The 20,514-nt window shown below is 44.9% G+C and overlaps 1 protein-coding gene across 1 annotated transcript; it reads right to left on the minus strand.

The window, feature by feature from the left end:
* Positions 1–6,026: 6,026 nt before the first annotated feature.
* Get1 (guided entry of tail-anchored proteins factor 1) lies at positions 6,027–18,428 on the minus strand. The gene is made up of 5 exons (XM_027929217.2): positions 18,274–18,428; positions 11,288–11,453; positions 10,265–10,332; positions 8,761–8,875; positions 6,027–7,049 (listed from the first exon to the last, which is right to left on the minus strand). The coding sequence occupies exons 1-5, from the start codon at positions 18,373–18,375 to the stop codon at positions 6,976–6,978; spliced, it is 525 nt and encodes a 174-aa protein (XP_027785018.1). The 5' UTR covers positions 18,376–18,428; the 3' UTR covers positions 6,027–6,975.
* Positions 18,429–20,514: the final 2,086 nt, after the last annotated feature.

Consider the following 20,514-nt stretch of genomic DNA (forward strand, 5'->3'; position numbering starts at 1 on the left):
ATGCTACTTTTAATCTCCGAGGAATAAAATTGTGGCCAACTTTAAATTTTTTTTTTAGTGTTTTCTACTTTGACTTTCTTTCATATGTTTTCTGTCATGAATAAAACTTTACAGTCAAGAAAAAAAATGATTTTTTAAATAAAAACAGATTCATCACCTGAGGATGCATATCTACCTTCTGATAGAGAAGGTACTTGGACACTCTCACTGTAAAAGAAAAAGAAAAAAAGGGGGGGGGGGAAGAAGAAGCTAAAGATGCAGTACAACCAAATCCACAGAAGAGGCCAGAAGTCAACGGGTCAGCCGCAGACAGGTGGGGGCGAACACCAAGCAGGGAGGGGAGGGAGGCTCTGCAGCCAGCGTCCACCAAAACCCGAGAACCTGAGCATCAGGCAGACATCCAGGGCCCACCTGGGCAGCCAAATCGGGTCCCTTCCCCACCTAATCCTGACACTCCCTCCAGAGGGTCTGCAGCCTCAGCAAACTACAACCCTGTGTGTATAAAGATGCTGAGATTTTGTGGCCAAAGTCATCCCTCATCTTCTGGGACAGCTTGAAACTGGATCACCCCAGGATCTGTATACCTAGAACTGCAGGCTGGCAGGACCCCATGGCAATAGAAATGCAAATCCTCTCTGGAGGAACCTAGGCCTTAGGAAATCCTAGAGCTCTGGGGCTTGCCGGGTGGGCACTAGGGTGGTGGGTGAGAGAGAGAAATGGATCCCAAGCTCACGACACGCAAAAATCAATTCCAGGTGGATTAAAGGCTCGACTCTGGCCAGGTGTGGTGGCACACACCTGTAATTCCAGTGACCTGGAAGGCTAAGGCAGGAGGATCATGAGTTCAAAGCCAGCCTCAGCAACTTATCAGACCCTGTCTCAAAATAGAAACACACTGGGGCTGGGGCTGTAGCTCAGTGGCAGAGTGTTGGCCTAGCATGTGTGAGGCACTGGGTTTGATCCTTAGCACCACGCAAAAATAAAGGCATGTTGTCCATCTACAACTATAAAAAAAAATAGTTATTTTTTAGTTGTAGTTGGACACAATACCTTTATTTTATTCATTTGTTTTTATGTGGTGCTGAGGATAGAACCCAGGGTCTTGTACATGCGAAGCAAGTGCTCTACCACTGAGCCCCACCCCAGCCCACAAAAAAAAAAAAAAAAAAATTAATAAAAAAAGTTAATGGGGCTGGGGCTGGGGCTCAGCGGTAGAGCGCTCGCCTACCACATGCCAGACACTGAGTCCGATCCTCAGCACCACATAAAAATAAGAGCATTGTGTTGAACTACAACTAAAACAAACCAAAAAAAGTTACAAAATAAAACATACAAAAAAAGGGCTGGAGGGGCTGTGGCTGTGGCTCAGTGGTAGAGCACTTCCCTGATAGGCGTGAGAAACTAGGTTCGATCCTGGCACCACATACAATAAACAAATAAAATAAAGATATTATGTCCATCTACAACTACAAAAATATTTTTAAAAAAGGGGGGGGGGGCTGGGGATGTGGCTCAGTGATTAAACGCCCCTTTAAAAAAAAAAAAAAACTGCGCAGTTTCCCCATTTAAAGTCACTCTTTTTTCTCTGTGTATAAGTATTTTATGGAGAGGTCATGAGACAATGCAAATAGCTTGCTGGTACATTTCCATCCATACATTGTAGCATACCATTTGGCCATCCTTCCTTCTACATTCATTAATTGAAATCTTTAGCAGGGGGGGAAAGGTTCCCTTTTTTTCTCCTTATTTATACTAACATGAACTTTTAGGTATTTTATTTTATGAATTATAATCCTTACTTATTTTGTTCTCAAGTTGTTCCAGACTAGGCCATTGGGAGCTTTTTCTTTTTCTTTTTTTTGAGAGAGAACTTTAACATTTATTTTTCAGTTATTGGCGGTCTCAACATCTTTGTTTGTACATGGTGCTGAGGATTGAACCCGGGCCGCACGCCTGCCAGGTGAGCACGCTACCGCTTGAGCTACATCCCCAGCCCCCATTGGGAGCTTTTTCAAGTGGGTTCCCAAGACCTTTCAACAGGCCCCCATCATTAACCAAGTAATCAACGTTAACATCATTACCACTGTGAGATACATCGATGTACTGCATTAGCAAGGTGGTGGTCTTGTCAAAATGCCTAACCTGAATTCAATTGTAAATGCACATCAAACCACTTCAAATTGAGGTTTTTCTATAAAATAACTAGCCAGCAATCTTCAAAACTGCCAAAAATCTTGCAGGAAAAAGACTGAAAACCTATCCCAGGTTGGAAGAGATTCAGGAGACATAAGCAGCAAATGTAATGTGGATTCCTGGACTGGATCCTGGATCACAAAAGACTTGTGGGGCAATGCACACAATTCAGTAAGACCTAGAGGTTAGTTCTATTTTATCTCCTGATTTGATAGTGGCTTTATAGTTAAGCTGTTAAAACATTTGTGGAAACTAGATGAAGGCTATGCAAGAATTATTTGTGCTATTTTTGTAAACCTGAAATCATATTAAAATGAAAAGTTTGCTTTGAATGTAACTATGAAAAGTCAAATAGTACTAATTTTACAAGACACATAGGGAAAAGATCACTTTATGATCTTTGGCTAGGTCAAGATCCTGAAGATACAAAAGTATGAATCACAAAGGAAAAGTATAGGTTATGAATGATATCTGTTCAACAGATGATCTATAAACAAAGAGAAAAGAGAAGACCCAAACGTGCAGAAGACTTGCTTCACACTAGTGAATACAGCTTAGTATTCAGAATATATAAGGAATTAAATCAGTAAGAAAGGTCTAAGAAACGGGCAACCAGGATCAGGAATTTCAAGAACAGGACTAGACAATATATCTTGTTAGTAGTCAGTAAACACGAATAAAACCTCTCAAAAAGTGAAAAAGGAGGGGCTGGGCATGGTGGTGCTCCCCTGTAATCCCAGCAGCTTGGGAAGCTGAGGCAGGAGGATCGTGATTTCAAAGGCAGCCTCAGCAAAAGTGAGGCACTAAGCAACTCAGTGAGACCCCATCTCTAAATAAAACACAAAATGGGGCCAGGATGTGGCTTAGTGGTTGAGTGCCCCTGAGTTCAATCCCTGGTAACCCCCCTCAAAAAAAAAAAAAAAAGTGAAAAAGGAGGCCAGTATCAAGCCTTGGCAACAGTATGGATCAAGTGGAATTTTTTTGTACACCAACAGGAGAGCATATATATTGGTTCCCCCACTTTGGAAAACATTTTGGCATTACTTAGCAAAATTAAATAGACCTATAACCTATGAGCCAGCAATTTGAGTCCTGGGCATATGCCCTGGAGAGGCTCTAGCATAACACCTGCCACAAGACCTGGCTGAGAACGCTATGACAGCACTGTCTGTAATGACAAAAAGCCACAAACAGGGGGCTGGGGATGTGGCTCAGTGGTAGAACACCCCTGGGTTCAATCACCAGTACCATGAGGAAAAAAAAAAAAAATCAGGAAGAAAATTTAGTGAACATGAAATAATAGAGTCCAATGTCTTTAACTACAATATTCATTCATGACTGAACTCCTTGGAGAAGACAGCGCCGTCAAGGTTGAGAGAGGAAGCATTAGGCCCCAAACATGCAAGCAGAAAATCTGTCCCACAAATACCCACACCCCCAAAGGCAGCAGGAATGGCCTGGCCTGGGGGTTGCCTCAAACGTCGCACCCTGGAAAATTCTGACAGTTAACTGGTATCACCTCAACTATGAAGAAAACACACTTTTTTATGTCTTATGGTCCTGGTAGAAAATCACTGCATGATTTTTTTTTTTCTTTCAGTTATTCCTGACCTAAATATGATGGGAGGGCCAACACAGTCTAAGCAACTATCTCTAGCCCTGAGGGCACGTAGGGCATCACTAGAAAGGAAATCTTTTATAGGCTGGAGCTGTGGCTGAGAGGTAGAGTGCTCACCTAGCATGCGTGAGGCACTGGGTTCCATCCTCAGCACCACATAAAAAAATAAAGATATTGTGTCCACCTATAACTAAAAAATATTTTTTTTAAAAAAAGAAAGTAGACATTACCAAAAAAACAGGATCTAAAACATAAGCAACAAAAGTGCACAACAACAGACATCATCGGTTAACACAAAACCACACAGATCTCAGATGTCAGGGAGCAGGAGAAGTCTCGTCTCAGGTGGTCAGAAGCAGCTCCCTGGTGTTTCAAGTCCAGGCTGGGGGCAGTGGGTTCCCACAGCCCCCGACACACACACCCAGCACAGGAAAAACCACGCAAGGCCAGAGCCCAAAAGCGCAGGGAAGGGAAATCAGGTCCCACCAGCTCTGTCCCTTGTGGTGGCAAGAGAGGAACCACAGGAGAGTGACTGTCGGTTTGTCATGCAGAGGTTTCCCAGCTGGTATACCACAAGTTTATGACCAAACTGGTAAGAAGAGAGTTTGAAGTATATTTTGAAGCAGAGGTGTCTGTTTTTATGTAAAGCTGTTTTAAAATATGTAATTTTAATAAACACTTTGTGTATATTTCCAAATATATACAAAATATTTTGAATAAAAACCCCATAAATATGATACACACCACAAATAGGAAAAAGCAAAATTCAGCAATCCTAGTCCCATGGAACCAGAGGCTGTGCTTTCTCACTCTTTTTCTGTACTTTCCAAGTTAGATTTTTAAAGATAAACAGGGATGGGGTTGTGGTATAGAGCACTTGCCTAGCGTGTGTGAGGCCCTGGGTTCGATTCTCAGCACCATATATAAATAAAAAAAATAAAGGTCCATTGACAAAAATAAATAAATAAAATGAATAAATAAAACAAGAATTATTTTCTTTTCAGGTTTTACTTTTATAACTTAAAAAAGTTACTTTACAAGCACATACATCAGTATTCATAAACACATGGATATCTTGGAGAAACCATAAGAAACTGATAACATGAGAACTCTGAGAAATTGCTTTACAAGATGGTATCCCTTTCTGTTATCTTTTTAATTCAACCCCATACTTATTATTTACTTAAAAACAAAAATACTTTTTGAAAAAAAAAAAAAAATGATGTGCAACATAAAGGACGTTTCTATTTCCCTACATAATCTCCCCAGACCCTTCATGAACTCTCAGTCTTTCCTCAGTGAGACTCGCCACAATTCCGGCAGCATCAACTGGAAGGCAGAGGGTCTTGCTGGGGCACTTCACACTGATTGGTGGTCCGCGGACGCCCTGGGGTGCTGCACCTGGCTGCCCACTGATTTCCGTATGACCATCACTTGAGGCTGTAGCTTGCTGGGAAGGGGAGGGAGGCAGGAGCCTCCCTGTGCTAAACTCCGTGGAGGCTGCCGCACTCTGGGCGGCCTCCTGGGCCACTCTGTGCTCCTCTCCTGTGGGCTCCTCCTCCTTTACAGCCGAAGCATCTCCTGTGTGGTGTGAGACTCCAGAGCTGCCATCAGGTCCTCCTGATCCTATCTGCTATGAGCACTGCTGAGTTTCCAGGTCTGCACGCGTCATGAAGTAAGGTGGGTACTGGGAAAGTCTGCAGTGTCTTGTGAGTTTAAGTTAGTGGAACCTCAAACCCACCCTGGTGGGCCTCAATATGACAATAAACTAAAGGACCAAAGCACTTTGTCTTTTCACAGTGTAATCAACTAAAATAATAATGATCTACTTATTAGATCATGAGAAACACAAGAATTAAGAATATGATCTTTGGGCAGGGGGCAGTGGTGCACACCTATAATTCCAGCAGCTTGGGAGGCTGAGACAGGAAGATTGCGAGTTCAAAGCAGCCTCAGCAACGGAGAGGCAGTCAGCCACTCAGTGAGACCCTGTCTCTAAATAAAATACAAAATAGGGCTGGGATGTGGCTCAGTGGTCAAGTGCCCCTGAGTTCAATCCCCAGTACCCACCCCACTAAAAAAGAATATGATCTTCTGAAAACCAGTGAGAGAATTTAGCTGTACTGTGCTATAGTTACACACCAAGTTAACAGCCAAGCCTCTCACCACTTGTCAGTTACAAATCGTTTACAGCAAGTAAGTGGTGACAAGGAAGTAAGTAACGCCAGCACTTGCAAATATTTTAATTAGAAAATGTGCCTCAAAAAATAGATTTAGCAGAATTATACTTTAGAGGTCAAAAAGTATCAGTTCAGATTAATTTAATCAGACTCCCTACTTTGTGTTTTAACTTTGTTCCATTCTACTAAGCATAAATATTAAATGCTTACAAAACATACTTAATTTGAAATGCTTAAATACAAAACAATTCATTATGGTCTCATCAGTACATTTATAAAGCACTGTAATGAAAACTAACAGCTCCAAATAAGTAGATAATATACACTATGCAAATGTTTATCCAACAAACAACATTTAGACATAGAAAAAGAACAAGCAATGTCAATTAGTGTTATTCTTTCAGTTATACTACATGAGGCAAAAAAAACAAATGTTCAAGTTCTAGTAGTGATAATAAGATTAAGCTACTTTCTAAACTGAATTAAAAAGTACTTAAATTGTTAGAAAATTTTGACTTTCCAGTTGGCAACAAAATAATGTGCCAAGAGACCAAATCAGTGTTTTAAAGCCAGCGTTAGGTGGTTGATGCACACGTCCCCAACTGCAGAACACTGGGATTCTCACAAGAATCTCACAAAAAGCCCAAGAACATATTCAACAAAAAAACTACCCTGTGTACTCTGGGGTTTTTTTTTTTGTTGTTGTTGTTGTTTTTGTTTTTTTAAGTGGCAATCAGACTTTTAACCTAATAAGAGAACTATTTTTGTAAGTCATACAGCTAGGCCAGGTGTGGTGGGGCACACTTGTAATCCCAGCAACTCGGGAAGGCAGAGGCAGGAGTTTGAGGTCAGCCTGGGCAACTTAGCGAGACCCTGTCTCAAAATTAAAAATAAAAAAGGCTGGAGTTGGGGCTCAGTGGTAAGGAGCCCTGAGTTCAATTCCCAGGACAACAAAACAGTCCCCCAGCAGTGTTCATCTCCTCTTCAGCTGAAAGGGTGAAGTACAATCGCCACAACCTTGTTACAAACTAAAATCCAACAGGTAATTCCAACACCACCTGAAAATAAAGAAATTGAACATGAGAGCACGCAGACAGGCTCGCCACACTTCCTGCCTGTCACCTTCAACTTAATTAGAAGAAATTACAGGACTGCAATTCCTTCTGAGCAGTGCAGGGTGAAGAAAGGCTAAGTTCATGGGTTGAACTCTGTCAGACTTACACAGATCCACAGGGCAACATCATTACTAAGCAGAAATTACACTGAACACAGGCCCTGGTTTGAGTTCCCTTTCCTGCCAGAAAGATGCATTACTATGTATTATAACAACAGACTGGAAGAACTCTGCTTAGTAAAGAAAATTCACTAGTAAAAAGTGAATTGATACAGCGCCATGATCTACATGCTTGTACCGCCCAAACCACATGCTGAAACCCTAACTCCAGTGACAGTGTAGGAAGGAGGGCCTTTGGGGTTCTGAGACCTGAGAACTCATTCTTGCATTCATAACAACACCTGAGAACAGGCAAGAAGGAGCCACCTATGAACCAGAAAATGCACCCTCAAGCCAGGCACAGTGGTGCACACCTATAATCCCAGCAGCTCGGGAGGCTGAGACAGGAGGATTTCGAGCTCAAAGCCAGCCTCAGCAATGGCAAGGCTCTGGGCAACTCAGTGAGACACTGCCTCTAATAAATAAAACACAAAATAGGGCTGGGGATGTGGCTCAGTGTTGAGTGTCCCTGAGTTCAATCCCCAGGAAAAAAAAAGCACTCTCATCAGACACAGAACCTGAAGCACCTTGACCTTGGACTTCCAGCCTCCAGGAAACAGAACAGTAGGATGATATGTACCAGATGTTCTTAACTACATCAGATACATGGAAAAAATATACTTCTATAAGAGGTGTTATCAATAACTAACGGGTTGTTTGGCTGTTTTTGTTTGGTTGGTTTTTTGGGGGTACCAGGGACAGAACCCCAGTCGCTGGGATTACAGGTGCATACTACAATGACCAGCTTGGGTTTTCAATTGTTCTTATATTTCTTTTTCTTTCTTTCTTTTTTTTTTAAAATAAATTAACTCCTGTATTAGGACTACTTAGGAAACAATGTATTCAGTAACACAAATACTGATAATTGCAGATGACTGATTTGGAAGATCATTCAATTTTTTGTACATCATCAGTGTTCCTGTATTTCTAATCATTCTTCAATAACATGTACTATTTTTTAAATTTCTTTTTAATATTTAGTTGTAGATGGACACAATACCTTTATTTTATTTATTTATGTGGTGCTGAGGATCGAACCTAGTGCTCCACGCGTGAGAGGCAAGTGCTCCACCACTGAGCCCCAGCCCAGCCCAGACATGTACTACTTTTAACATCCAATAGAGGTTATCTTTCAAAAGTAAAAGAAGGGTTGACAGCAGCAAGTGTGCAGAAAGGCCAATCTTACTACAGACTGAAAAGACAGAACTTGGGAACAAGAGGTAGTGTTTAATGAAGGGTGCATCAGAATCCCCAAGTTGGGCCTGGTTCCTAGAAGCAGACCCCAGCTGATTCGAGTCTGTTCTTTAACACTGCAGTGACCATGGACAAGTCAAAGAGCTTCTCTGGACTTCAGTTTCTTGTCTGCAAGCCTTGTACAAAGCTGAGACAAACCACAGATCGCCAACAGATGGTGAGTGAGGACGATGTCAGGTAACTCAATCTCCCACCACACACCTCTGCAGGGTCTTCCACTGTGTTTTCCAAAAAGTTCTTACCTGCTACTCTGGTAGGGAAGGCTACCAGGCGGTCTAGCGGTGTTATCCATTTACTTGGCACAACAGCCACGGGGACAGAATAATACTTCCAAATGAGCGAGATCATCAAGGCTGCCTGGAAAGACACTTCCAGTGAGTAAAGAACACGTGCCATCACACAGATAATCACAGGGAAGAAGGCGGAAATGTAATGAACACTGAGACACTGACAGCCCCAAGCTCTGTCAACCCAGTCCTCAAAGCCAACAGAACAGACATACCAGCTCTGCTGTCCAGGGCTGCAGCCTCGAGAAGGAACATCTAGCTGAGGAGAGTTCATAAGCACATCCAGAATATGCTGCCAACAAGCAGCTGAGCGCTCTCCCGGGAACTGGCATCTTACTATTTCGTTATGAATCCACATATACACTATGTAAGTTAGCTGATAAGCTAACCAAGTCCTCGCTTAAGACAGGTGTTCTGTTCCCACTGCCTGTCTCTGACTAGATGAACTACAGCTGAATACAACAGAGAAAGACAGAAGCACACCCTTGCCTCTAAGACCCTTGAAAAATGAGCTAATGCCCCCAACAGCTGTGTCAGTGTAGGAGTGCACAAGTGAACCCCAAGTTTCAAAGTTGAGTGGAAAACTGAAGAGTGGCTTTCTGTCCCATTCATGATCTTGAATATGCCATGAAAATGAACAGACTTAAAAGGGGCACTGGGGTAACTCCTGTGTCTCTGAATCAATGTGGCATCAAATACAGTGCCTCAGATCATTTCACTTCAGTGTACCCCAAAACCTGGACTTTGCAAGGTAGGTTTTCGAATACTTCAGCTCAGTAAAGACCATACATAATGTTAAACTCCTCTCAAGCAGCCAGAGGCCTGCCCTGTCAGCACACAGCCACAGCCTCATACAAGCAGCAACAGAGGTGGCAGCCCCAAGGGAAGCCTCACAGCAGAAGTCTGCAGCTAAGAAGCTGGGGCCTCGGAGTGCTGTCTGTGCACACCAGGGAACAAGCACTATCCAAAATGACTGCAGATATTAGAAAATACAAGTTTTGTAAACTTCTTACAACATCCCCGGGCCCTTAAAACTGTACTGGAACAGAGGCAAGGTGGGAACTCCCAAGAGGTCACTTCAGGGTTCATTTGCCAAAGTCCCAACCTCTAACAACTCGGCCCCAGAGAAAGGCTCTCTATCAGTGTAATTAAAAATTCACAGGTGGGGCTGGGGATGTGGCTCAAGTGGTAGCATGCTCGCCTGGCATGCGCGCAGCGCTAGGTTCGATCCTCAGCCCCACATACAAATAAAGATGTTGTGTCCGCCGAAAACTAAAAAATAAATATTAAAAAATTCTCTCTCTCTCTCTCAAAAAAAAAAAAGAAAAGAAATTCACAGGTGTCAGAGTCACATGCTGGAGGACCCCATGACATGGCAGCTTAGTGTTCTTAGGCCCAAGTTCCACAGGCCACAGCATCTGGAGACAAGTCACAAAGGCCCTGGTGACAGTACACTTACTTGCAATATGTAGAAAGCAACACTCATCACCCATTTTATCTTGGCTAGTTGAGCTGTCCGTGCTTTCACTGAAAGGAAAAAGAGAAGCAGGATGAACCGTGATGCAGTCCTGACAACAGGAGAAGACACTTCGACCACAGACACTCTGCCTCAGGAAGTACCTCCAGGTAGAGACAAGAACGATCACCCGAGACATTTAGAAATATAAGACAGAACTTCTTAAAAGTCACTCAGATTGTGAGGTCAGGACAGCTTCACTTTTGAGAACCCTCAACATTATTCACCTCCACCAGAGGTTCTTTTTATAATGCCTTGTCAACAGTAATAAATTCTCTTCCCTACTTCCTGGTCTACATCACACAGAAACCCCAAGCAGGAGTCTAGATGGTCCCCAGCCTAAAGATGTGCTTTCCGTACCTTGAAGACAGCTCTCTCACCACGCACAGGCCAGCAGGGCCTTCGGCACATGGCTGTCCTTCACTCAGATCACGACAGTTTTGGGCATTTTCCAGAAAGCAAAACAACCCTACAATATGTTTTTCTAGGATTCCTTTCTGAGAACCCACTACAATATCTTTTTCTAGGATTCCTTCAGAAAAATGCTGAATTTGAAAATGAAACCCTAGGGCTGGGGTCATGGCTCAGCTGTAGAGCACTCGCCTAGCATGTGCAAGGCCCGGGGTTTGATCCTCAGCACCACATAAAAATAAATAAAGGTATTGTGTCCAACTACAACTAAAAAATAAATATTTAAAAAAGAAAATGAAAACCTACAAAGATACATTGACTCCAAAGAAAATCTAAAAGGATTCTTAAATGTTTCTGTGTTTAGAATGCAAAGCTTCACCAGCAAATCAGGAGAAAGTAATATTTATTACTGGGTTTCTTCCAGACAACATAAAAAATTTCTATCAACATTTAGAATGCCTAAGAAGCAAAGCCTGTGTCCTACAAATCCATATATAGAGAATTCTCTATTAACCAGCTCTCGCGACACTTTCCAGGTGCCACTCACTGCAATACCATGAGTCTTGAGCTTGTCCGTCATCTTGTTGATCTTCCTTTCCAGCCTGGCGTATCTGGCAAACTCGTCCATCATGTTGACCGTGGAGAGCTCTTGCTTCATATCCTGGATCTCTGCCCTCATCTGCGACTCCTGCTCTGCATCCTTCTGCAGCACCCTGGACATCTGGCAGGGTGGAAGGCCGAGATCAGTATCTTCCCATGTGGGGTAGAGAACGGCTCCACAGCCCTCCCCTTTCCTTATATGTTCTGACTGAGAAACACAGTGTGCTTTCTACTGTGACCCAGCCAGCTGCCTATTTTCCTTGCAGGCTTGAACCCAAGATGTGGCTTTGAACATTCCCAGATCCTTACATGGGTCAGGCTATTGCTGGAAAACACTGGGTGATTAGCTTTGTTGCTCAACATGTAGAAACCAGCCACCCTCAGAAAAGCCGCTCACGCTCAAACACCCACATAATGGGGGCTGGGGCTGTGGCTCAGTGGTAGAGAGCTCGCCTAGCATTCATGAGGCACTGGGTTTGATCCTCAGCACCACATAAAAACAAAATAATATGTCCATCTAAAACAAAAGATACATAAATCAATAAATATTTTTTTAAAAACACCCACATAAACTCTGTAATCCAACCCCCTTGTGGAGGACATACCTAGGAAAAACATATCTTATTTCTTTCTCACTGTCTGTCACAAGGATGGCTATGTTAATTCCCCTGAGAAAAGCTCTGCACAGATTATCCCAGTGTTTAGAGCTTCTTTCTTTGGAATCCCACCCAGCCCTGTCTTCAGATGGTTTGGAACAGCCTCTTGAGGGAACCCCCCTGCCAAGGCTTTTGAGGTGACTCTGGCCATGTTTGGCTGCACAGGACAAACCAACATCATATTGCTGTGCCTTTCAAGCTGCCCATGACCTACATGGCCAGGCTGTGGCATTTTCCTAGCCTTTCCAACAGCACAAAGAAAGCCCAAAACTCTGAGCTGAGGTTGACACTCAGTGGCAGAGCACTTACCTCTCACGCGTGAGGCCCTGGGTTCTATCCTCAGCACCACATAAAAATAAATAAAAATAAAGACATGTGTCCATCTACAACTAGGAAAAAAATTTAAAAAAAGAGAAAGCCCCAAATTCCCTTGAATTTGAATGACTATACAAATGACATTTTTCCTTCTGCAGATATGCCATAGATTACTACAGTACAAATGTGTGTATTTTTTACTTATAAGAATCCAATTAGCATCATAAAATAAAAATCAATTCCATCATCACAGCAGCCATTTAAGTGACAGGGAACATAATCCTGTTCCCGTCCTGAAGAACTGAGTCCTACATTAGATGGGGCTGAGAAGGTGGGGGTGCAGGGCATCAGTGATGAGGTAGAGGCCTAGAGCAGGGTGTCAGAGCCCAGTGGGGAGGGTCTTCCCACACAGGGGCACCTGATCAAGGCAGATCAGGGCCAAGCATAGTGATAGAGGACCCCCAAGACAGCGCTGCCAGACAGGGAGTCAGAATCTGAACAGCTGAGGAATACAGATGGCAAATCATAAAACAGGAACCCCACCAAACATGGCATCAGAAGCCAAGCAGGAATGAAGCAGCCATCCACACTGGGTACAGGTGACAGAGGAGATGGGAGATTATGGGCAAGGACATCACATAAGCATTAAAGGTAAGGAGAGTCGGTCTTCTGTCAGAAAAAGACAGAAATGGGTATTGGGAGAGAACTAGAACTTAGAACTGGAAATATGGATATGAACTCGTGGTTTGAGAAAAAGTACTCTCCCCAGCAAGACCCAGAGGACTCCACGGGCAGAGGAATCCTGTATGGAACTGTAGCCCACCTAGACTGACTGCCACCCAAAGGCCTCTCCCCCTCCCATATACCTATGCCAGTGGGCCAGGAACATGAGGATGAGATGACAGTGGCCGCCAGGTGGCGCCCACCAACTGTTCAAGATGGGCCTGGGTCAGAGCACTGCAAGGGCACACTGAGGCAGAGAGGTCCTAGTGGGGGAGCGCTGGCCTCCAGCAACCTGCCCGGCGTAATGAGCAAACACCCCAAAATGGAAGTCCTGTGCCAGTGGACGAGAAGCAATGAAAACACAGCACCCCTCCTGAGAGAGCCAGGCCAACACTGAACAAAACCAGCAAGCATGGCCCTGATGCTCAGTCAAGGCCAGCCCCATCTGAAAATCAGCTGGTGGGAGGATGACACAAGCTGCCTGGCTCCTCCCTCCAGGACTTCTGGGGACAAGCATGGGAACATCCCTGGACACAGGATGGATGTTCTTCCATCTAGGGAAGGGACCAAGGCCCCTACAGAGCTCCAGACCCTGAAAAGCCCAGATGCCACTCTCCGCCAGGGCCAGCACCACCAGCTGGAACCTGAGCACTAGCAGAGCTCCAGGCCTGCAGCTGCTCCTCCTCCTAGGACACTGGTCCCCTCATAAGAGCACCCCAGACAGCTGTATACTGTTCTCCACCCCAGGGACCCCAGGCAGGTCCTGTGAGTCGGCTGTGTCCTAACGCTTGGAGACTCACGGCAGGGACTCGCTGAGAGCCTGACTGCTTTGGAAAGGAGATGTCTAAGAAACATGCCACTTGGGCTGGGGATGTGGCTCAAGCGGTAGCGCGCTCGCCTGGCATGTGTGCGGTTCAATCCTCAGCACCACTACAAAGATGTTGTGTCCACTGAAAACTAAAAAGTAAATATTAAAATTCCCAAAAAAAAAGAAAAAGAAAAAGAAAGAAAGAAACATGCCACCCACACAGATCCTGCAGTGTCCACCTCTCCCTCAATCCTCTAGTGCAAAGGGAGATGGCCGCGTTTTCCAGCAAAAAGTGAAGGATGATTTTGAAAATGCTAGGGCTATAAAACAGTGGTAGGCCCCACAAACCTAACCCAGAGGCGGCCTGCACCATACCCAACTGTCCGCAAAGCTAGGTATCCAGGACGAGCTGCTGGCGGCACCTACACAGTACCTGTGGCTCGCCAGGACCCTCACCCCAGCCTCTGCCACACCAGGCCCCAGGAGCTACCCGTAGTATGAGTCTCTTGCACCTACACAGCAAATCAACAAAGTGGACTAAAAGGGCAAAAGACTTGCCCAGACAGCCTCCAAAGAAAATATGCAGCTGTGAGGGTAGAGATAAAGATGGTTTCTCTTACTGCACCCTCACAATGCAGGTACGGCTGTTGATACCAAAATGCACAGGGACTTCCGACCAGCAAGTAGCAATCAACTCCATACCAGCGAGGTGTCCTCTAATTCATTCAACTCTGACACTATCTACCAAGAAACAGTGTCAGATCCCACAGGTATAAGGCTTAGTCCCACAGGACAATCCTCACCTCAAACACTGGTTACAAGTTCCAGCCTCTGGAATTTCTGGCAGACAACTACAAATTAGAGTTTCCATGAGTCGCTCTTTAGGTTCCATTAATTTGCTAGACCAAGGCCTGGGAGTGTAGCTCAATGGTAGAGGACTTGCCTAGCATGCAAGAGGCCCTGAGCTCAAGCCCCAGCACTGCAAAAAGAAAAAAAAAAAAAAAACTTGCTAGCCCAGCTGGCAGAACTCAGGGAAACACTTGCCGATTTTACAAAGGATATGTTAAAGGATACAGATAAGCAGCCAAGAGGTATGAAAAGGGAGGTCTGGAAGAATCTAAGCATGGGCACCCCATCCCCAGTTGAGGAGGACCCTCTCAGCACATAGATGAGTTCCTGTTCACTCTCCTGTGAGAACTTCACATGTTAGGCTGGCCAGAAGGTGCCACACCTTTCCTTTGGGAGATCTCACTACACAGGCATAACTGATGAATGGACAGCCACACAGGAATGAGAGTGGACATAAAGAGTAAGGCCTACTGCTAATGAGCTGAGAAATTTCTTTGTGCTCAGCTCTAGACAGAAAAGTGGAAGAAGATTATATTTTTGGTTTCTATGACCTGTCTCAGGAAAGAGAATCTTGATTCCTATGGCCTGCCTTGGGGAGAAAAGACAGGTGAAAGGAGGATGGGAGAAAATTGAGAGACACAGAATTTGCTTTCTGAGGCCTACAGTGCCCCCAAATTATTTAAAATTAAAAAAAAAAAAAAGGTCTTTAATCTTCATTGCTCTGAAGCCATTCCAAAATAACATTCGTGGATGTTATGAGCCAGGAGCCACAAACAAAAAAACAAAATAAATGAATCATAATGCCACAGACTTCCATAAGCACATGGAGAGATGCTGGGAAATGCAAGTCAAAACTACAGTGACAGACCACTCATCTATCAGGATGGCAACTGGTTAAAAACAACAATAACAAAAAATAACAAGTGCACTGAGTGGGAATGCAAATGGCCTGGCCACTGCGAAACCAGTGTGGCAGCTTCTCAGCAAAACTAACCAAACAGAATTCCCATCTGATCCAGCAATTCCACTTTTACCGGGGATTGAAAGCAGGGGCACTCTGCCACTGAGCCACACTCTCTCAGCCCCCCCTTTTTTAATCTGGAGACATGTTCTCACTAAACTGCCAAGGCTTGCATGGAAATTGCAATCTCCCTGCCTCAGCTCCCTGGGATTACAAGCGCGCACCACCATGCCCAGCTCTAGCGATTTCACTTGTGATTATACCCAAAAGAGTTGAAAGCAACTGGGGTTAGGGTTGGGGTTCAAGTGGTGGAGTGCTCGACTAGCACACGTGAGGCACTGGGTTCGATCCTCAGCACCACATAAAAATAAAATAAAGATATTGTATCCACCTAAAACTAAAAAAAAATTAAATATTAAAAAAAAGAATAGAAAGCAAGAACTCAAACACAGATTAATACATCCACTTCTAATAGCTTCACTTATAATAGCCAAAAGGAAGAAATAACCCAAGTGTCTATAAACAGATGAAAGGATAAATAAACAGGTGCACGCATGTAATCCCAGCAACTCAGGAGGCTCAGCACTTTAGCAAGGCCCTAAGCAACTAAGACCTAAGCAAGTGAGACCCTGTCTCAAAATAAAAAATAAAAAGAACTGGGGATGTGGCTTAGTGGTAGAGCACCCCAGGGTTCAATTCCTAGTACCAAAAAAAAAAAAAAAAAGATAAATGGATAAACAAAATGTGGTACCAATATACAGCGGAATATTATTCAGTCTTTAAAAAGGAAGGAAATTCTGACATATGCTACAACATGGATGAGATAGTATGCTAAGTGAAATAAGACAAAAGAAAAAAAGCTGTGGTTCCATTTACATGAGGCTCCTAGAGTAGCCAAACTGAGACAGCAGAATGATGATTGTCAGGGACTGGGGGAAAAGAATAGAGCTATTTTGTAATAGGCAAGAGTTTCAGCTAAAGGCTGATAAAAGATTCTGGGATAGGGATAGAGTAGTCTGCAAAACAATGAGAATGTCCTCCTGCCACTGGACTGTACAGCTAAAGATGACGAGGATGATGATGATGAATTCTATGTTATGTGTACTTTACAACGAAAAGAAAAAAGACAAATGTTTTAGTCAGTTTTTTCACTGCTGTGACCAAAAACCTGACAAGAACAATTTCAGATGACGAAAAGTTGGTTTGGGGCTCACAGTTTCAGAGGTCTCAGTCCATAGATGGCCAACTCCATTGCTCTGGGCCTAAGATGAGGCAGACCATCATGGCCAAAGAAAGCAGCTCAGGACATGGCAATTAGGAAACAAAGAGCTCTGTTCACGGGGGACAAAATACATACTCCAAAGGCATAACCCCAGGGACCCACTCTTCCAGTCACACCCTACCTGCCTGCAACTATCACCCACTTAATCCTTCCAGTGTATAAGGCGCTGATTAGGTAAAGGTTCTCAACACCCGATCATTTTACCTCTAAACTTTCTTGCATCATCTCACACATGAGCTAAACCATAACAAAAAGGAAAAGACAGCTCTTCAGCAGTCTTTCGTGCAAGGTTTAGAACCTAGGATATTCTCTTAATCATCAGGTGGCATCAGGAAAGATTCTGAAGGGGAGCAGGGGTTAACAGAAAATCCTCTATACTTCAGGGTAAGGGGTTAAGGCCCTAGAATACAGTTTTGCCCCAAACAGACACTCAACCAATCCTAGTAGAATAAAGCAAAGAAGCAGAAGTCCTGCCTAGTCTTAAATATGCCACCACCACCAATTTTTATTAGGAGAGAAAGAGCTGTTTCTAGTCTGAAGTCTCAGTCTGAGTCAGACAGCCCCTCACTTTTGCTGTGAGCAAAGAGAGGGTGCCCCGCTCCCCGAGCCCCTGCCCTACAAATCCCTTACTATGCTCCGGTAGGCAGGAGTGCAGAACTGGAAGAAGCACAAGGCAAGGCTCCAACCTCCACCCAGTAGTCACTAGGTGGATGACTTAGTGCAACTACTACACTTTTATCGGGTCTCCTCCCCCGGGAGGTGAGAGTCGTTGAGGACATCCCCCCCTCACAGCAGCCGGGACACCTGGCCGCCAGGCTGAGGCACTCACTGCCGGGCGACACGTCGCGTTGCCCCCTCGGACCCCAAAAGCATCACACTGTACTAGGATTCTCTCTTCACCAGTCTCCCCGCCCCGCTCGTCCCAAAATGCGGGCCCCTGCAGCTGGGCTCCGTCGCTCCGGGACCCGGCACGCGGACCATGCAGCGAGGCCTCGGGAGGCCCCGTCCCTGCAGCCAGGGCCGCTCCAGGCCAGGGACCAGGGCTAACCGGACGGCGGGGCTGGCAGCCGCGCGCCGGGCACCTTCTCCGGTCGCCGCCGCCACCCACGGCGGGAAGGCTCCGGCCACGTGAAAGCCGACCAGGACTGCGGCGCCTCCCCGCTCGGGAACCGGCTGCGGAGGGAAGACTCTGCGCCTTCAGATGCTGGGAACCAAAAACCAAATCACCTCACGACGGCGGCCGGCACGGCGCTGCGGCCCCCGGGCGGCCGGCCTGGGACCCCCGAGCGCGCCAGGGGGCCCTGCGGCGGCATCCCCACCGGCCCGGGAAAGGCAGGCAGCACTTACGAAGGAGGACAAGGACGGAAGGAGGATCCGCAGGACATTGCACCCAAACACGAAACAGAGCACCAGCAGCCACGCCCAGCGGTCGGCCTCGGCCGCGCTCATCCCGAACGCTCCCCGCCGCGCCAGCACCGCTACGGAAGCTCCATAGGGACCAAGCTGGCTGGCGCGCCCGCGCCTGCGCAATGTGTCCCACCGGCCGTGCTGCGGCGTGTCCGTACGCCTGCGCACTGCACCGCCTTGGGGAAGAGGCGGGGTCGACTTTTCCTCCCAGTCCCGGTGGAGCGCAGGATATGCTGACCTTCCCCTGGCCTTCCTGGGTTCCGTAGTGGTGTCCTACCCATCCCGCTACCTGGGGTAACCAGTCTTCCAAAATTCCTGTTGGGTCATCGTCGCAACTGCAATTTGGTCATATATACAAACCATTTGTGTTATCAATACTTTATTTAAATTGACCCACTTTTGTTCCTAAGTAAACTTACTTTAAAACAAAATAAGCCTTTGGTTAAACAAAAACTACCTTATGGTGACAGGTAACTAAAAAATGTTTTCTCAGCAGTTTTTCTATGTAAAATGTCTTGAGTGCACATTTCAGAAACTAAACACTAATAAATTTAAATGACGTATAAAATTGCACGCTTGAAAAATAAGTTCATGAATCAGAAGACAATGTTCAGACACTGGAGACGTATTCAGTGGTAGGGGCTTGCCTAGCAGGCACCATGCCCTGGGTTCAATCTCCAGCACCAAAACAAAATCATTTACAACCAATCTAATAATAAAATTTAGGTGAAGATCAGGTTTTGCAACAAAAGAATCACAACTCATGTCTGTGTAGTGTATAAAGCAAAAGATCTTTTGTTGTCTTTTCTGTCATGGTTAGATTCTGAGAACTAATTCCTATCCAAAATAATGCAAGGATCTGTGATTCTACACATTTGTTTCCAGAAAACACGTGAAGCACAGCTATTCAATAGCAGTAGAATGAATTATTTTCACGAAAAAGCATATTAAGTTGATAGGTGACTGCTAAACTAACCAAAACAAAACAAGCTTGGGGCCTCTCCCCATAACCTTCCCCTCCAGCTGGACCCCCCAAAACGGCAGCTAGGCTCCAGGGTCCCCCAATCCCATGAGACTTCAATCCACACGGAAAAGGAGAAGCTGTCTGCTGAATAGTATGGCCATGCCTCCCCCTCCTTCAATCAACCCCAGCTGAACACCTAGGAATTAGTAGAAATCGGGTTTACTGGCTGCAGCTAGGTCCAGAGGAAGGCTTTTGCCTAAATCAATTCATTCCTCCGATCCCCAAGTTCAGAAATGTTTAGAATTTTATGCGCAGTGTGTATGCGCAGTGTGTAGGGGAGAGGGCACTAAGAAGCTCACCATCTGCAGAAGTCCACATAAAAGTAGGTTTCTTTTTTTTTTCCTACTGTTCTGGACAATCAATCCAGACCTGGAAAATAAATCAAGGACACTCTCTAAGAAAATCAGTGCCCGGGAAAGGGAAATTTACCTTCCCCTCATTTGTACCATTTACTCCTATCTTTGGGACTGTAAGGACTTTCCCTAGGATCCAACTACTGTCCTTTGAAAAGCAAACGATTCTGTGAAGGCTCAGGCCAACTAGAGGCCTTGAGTTAGTCTCCCTTATCGCAGTCTGCTTCTGTAAACATATTTCCCACCTGAAAACTTTTTTTTTTTTTTACAAAAATTCTTGCTCATAGTCTAAGAACAGTTTGGTGAGAGTCTTTGGAAAAGCTTAATTAAGATTTTCTGTGGAAGAGAGGTGCCATAACACAACTTCTGCTTTTCAGGCTGAAGAGGAAAGCATCTGATGTTCCCCACCCCTACCCACAGCCCATGCTGCTGTCACATATTCCCAGGAGAAAGACCCCTCCATTCCTAGTGAACAAAAATTCTGAGAAAAGAACACTGGAGAATGCCCCTAGACTGATGCAGCAGAGGTGGGAGAGACCCAGTGCTGCATGGCCTTCAGAGGTGACTCAATTTTAAAACCTCGGCTCTGCTGTTACTTCATTTGGGCAACTTTAAAAAAAAAAAAAAAAAGCAGTAGCAATAAAAGTTTGAATTCTACTAATTTGTGGAAAGAAAGTAGAAAAGCGGGCACATCTCAATATGAATCTGAATCAGTCAGTCTAGATCTGGTACAGGTTACAGTGGTTACAGAGGCTCATAGAATGACTGTTAGTTTTTTGATTCTGCAATCACAAGCTACCACAA

This window comes from Marmota flaviventris, chromosome 8 (assembly GCF_047511675.1).
Source record: "Marmota flaviventris isolate mMarFla1 chromosome 8, mMarFla1.hap1, whole genome shotgun sequence".
Taxonomy (NCBI): Eukaryota; Metazoa; Chordata; class Mammalia; order Rodentia; family Sciuridae; genus Marmota; species Marmota flaviventris.